The 3,076-nt window shown below is 45.9% G+C and overlaps 1 protein-coding gene across 1 annotated transcript; it reads right to left on the bottom strand.

The window, feature by feature from the left end:
- Nucleotides 1-267: 267 nt before the first annotated feature.
- On the bottom strand, nucleotides 268-2,671 carry oprk1 (opioid receptor, kappa 1). The gene is made up of 3 exons (XM_068749072.1): nucleotides 2,427-2,671; nucleotides 1,396-1,748; nucleotides 268-806 (listed from the first exon to the last, which is right to left on the bottom strand). The coding sequence occupies exons 1-3, from the start codon at nucleotides 2,669-2,671 to the stop codon at nucleotides 268-270; spliced, it is 1,137 nt and encodes a 378-aa protein (XP_068605173.1).
- Nucleotides 2,672-3,076: the final 405 nt, after the last annotated feature.

Below are 3,076 nucleotides of genomic sequence, written 5' to 3'. Positions count from 1 at the left end.
ATCAGGTTGAAAACCTGCTGAGTTTCATTTTGTATATTTTAGTGTCAGTTTTGGCATGTGCTGGGAATGACAAATAATGGGTGACAGAACACATTATCCTTGAAGTGGACATGAATTTTTTGGACTTTTTGTCATGCTGGATAAATAAATATCAACTCTCCTTTTACTTGATCCTGGCCCTCAGATTCAGGTGGTGATTTGAGTCAATCCCATGTCACTGGAGTCCTCCCAGCCCTGACGGCGCACAGAGGACATGTCCATTTCTAGTCATACGGGCCTGGCCTGCCTCATTTTCCCCCTGGTTTCTGTGGGACATGAATGGTCCCGCAGGGTGCTCCTCACCCGACTCACGCCTTGACACTCTCCATTCCCTCGGCTAGCAGGGCAGCAAAAATCTCTGAAGCACCTCTTGAAGTTCTCATCCAGGAAGGCATAGAGAATGGGGTTGAGACTGCTGTTGGTGTAGCCAAGGGCAACGCAGAAGAAATAGGCGGCCATGACAGCGGTGGTCTCAGGTACATATCCTGATATCAAATTGACAAAGATGAAGATGTGGATGGGCGTCCAGCAGACAACAAAGACGGCAACCACCACCAGCACCAGACGAGTGATCCGGCGGAGGGTGCGGTCCTTCTCACGCGAGCCTGACAGAAGGCGCACACTTTTCAGCCGCATGACCATCAGCGTGTAGCAGACGGTGATGATGATGACAGGTACGAAAAAGGCGAAGATGAACACGCAGATCTTCATCAGGGTGTCCCAGTAAACGTAGGGTTCAGGAAACTGCAGGGCACACTCTGTAGTTCCTGTTAAAATGTAATTCATGGAAAAGTAAAATACAGAGATGCAGTTATATTTAATTTCATTTATTGATTTATTTGTTCATTTTCCTGACCGCTTCTTCAAAAAATCTGGGTCATTGGTGTTACTGGAGCCTATCCCAGCAGCCTAGTGGTGAGAGGCTGCTGGGATAGGCTCGATGCACATTAATGATTTATTTGTGGACAGCTCCTATGATACGGTGAGGTCATCACCACAGAGAAGGGACCGCCAGCGTCAGATCCTTCTGCTAGCTTTGGATAATGGTTGCAAACACAGACATATCCAAAATCTTTAAATATTTTAAACTGTCAAGCTAGGAGGAAACAATTTAGTCCTTCACCGCTTTACATAAACTCCTTTTAATTTTGTTTTATTTGAAGCACGCTCTTTAAAGCCAAAGCTCAGCAGGGATTTCAATTTAAAAAGGAACTTTCAGTGACCATTTGCAGCTGGTTGGTCTTTTGTCTCTACATATGGGCAGGAACACTCTAACTAGACTTGCAACTCTTATTCAGCCACAAATGCTCAGTCATGCAACACATAGCAGTGTGAATATATGTAAGGTCAAGGTACCGTTATTGGTCTTGGTGCTGCCGAGCACCATGGCAGGGACCCCAGCAGCGGATGCCAGCACCCAGATAACCAAGTTGATCATCTTGGCCTTGGTGGGTGTGCGGAAATCCAGGGCCTTGATGGGGTGGCACACGGCCACGTAGCGGTCGATGCTCATCATGGTCAATGTGAAGATGCTGGTGAACATGTTGTAGTAGTCGATGGAGATGAAGACTTTGCACGCCACCTTACCAAACGGCCAGGAGTTCAGCAGGTAGTCGGCACTCTGGAAGGGCACGGTGGTGGTGACCAGAGCGTCGGCCACAGCCAGGTTGAAGATGTAGATGTTGGTGGCTGTTTTCATTTTGGTGTATCTGTTTCAGGTGATATGGAGGGAGAAGAAAATAAATCTACATTTGTATTGTCTTTATTCTTTAAGGCCTTTAAAAGAGAAATGTTTCATGAAACACATTCTAAGGGATTAGTTACAAAGGTATCAGTTTCCTGAATAAAGAGATTATAAACAGATTCATTGCAGCAGACAAAATACTGCATACACACCAAGGAGACCAGAAAATGGGAAAACTAACTGTCACTTTATACCCGCATTGGTTCCTGCTTGATTTTAGGCTTTAAAATGTAATTTATCAAGGCTGAAATCACATTTGAAAAAGGTTTCACATAAGCAGATGAGTGAGGAGGTAGATTTGACTAAAATCCCTTCACACCATGTTGCCAGCTGTAACGCATTGTCATCATTCGTGAAGAAAGTATTGGCTCAGGATGCTGAATGTAAAAATCAGTTGTGATTTAAAAAATATATATACGGTAACAGGAGCGAGAAAGACAAATGCGGGGGTATAAACAACAAAACTAAGAAATAGATCGAGAAATGTTCCATTTCATCACGAATCATTTGCCTTTAATGATCTAAAAGGGAAGTCGAATATTTGCGTGAAGACTCCAGCAATGTTTGCTGTTAACTAACGCGCTGAATTTGAGTTACATGCAGTTATAACGGCTGCTGACATGTTATAAAGCTGAAAACCCACCTAATGATGACATACATCACCAAACAATTCCCAGCTAAGCCCACCACAAACACCACGGAGTACAGCGCGACTATCATGGGAATGACGGGCGACATGGGCTCTGGTTCGGCGTCCCAGTTGAGGTTGGGACTGGAAGTGGAGTCGTTCGATGTGCCGGGTTGCCACGTGACGTTTGGCATGCAGTCCTCCGGCTGTCCCTGGGGACATCGGTCCTCTTTGTAGACGCGCACCACACCGCTCTCCATGGTGCTGACCGCTGCAGCCGCGGGAGTAAACTTGCCTCTCAACTTGCGTCGATATCGGTCCAGACAGCCGAATCCCCAACGACTTACAGGAAGCCAAAAAAAAAAAATCGCATTTCTCTGTTAGTGCAATAATGGAGAAAACATCTCGCGCTGTTCAGGAGCGTAAAAATAGAATAGAATACAAAGCCTTTACCTGTTTGTTTTTGTGCTTCCAAAAAGTTCAAATCCAACAAGAGTGATGGTCTAACAGGGCACTCAGGCGCACACTGGAATCAAAATGCTGCGAGGAAACTGAAGGGCTCTGAGTATTTGCGGACGAGCAGAAAATGCGCTGTCTGTGCCTGCACGGCTGCGTCCCCGAAGGTGCGCGCTGAAAAGCCGCGCTGCTCATTCAGTGACATCAGA

This window comes from Brachionichthys hirsutus, chromosome 15 (assembly GCF_040956055.1).
Source record: "Brachionichthys hirsutus isolate HB-005 chromosome 15, CSIRO-AGI_Bhir_v1, whole genome shotgun sequence".
Lineage (NCBI taxonomy): Eukaryota > Metazoa > Chordata > Actinopteri > Lophiiformes > Brachionichthyidae > Brachionichthys > Brachionichthys hirsutus.
The sequence above is the reverse complement of the archived record's forward strand: the minus strand, read 5'-3'. Positions and strand labels throughout refer to the sequence as shown.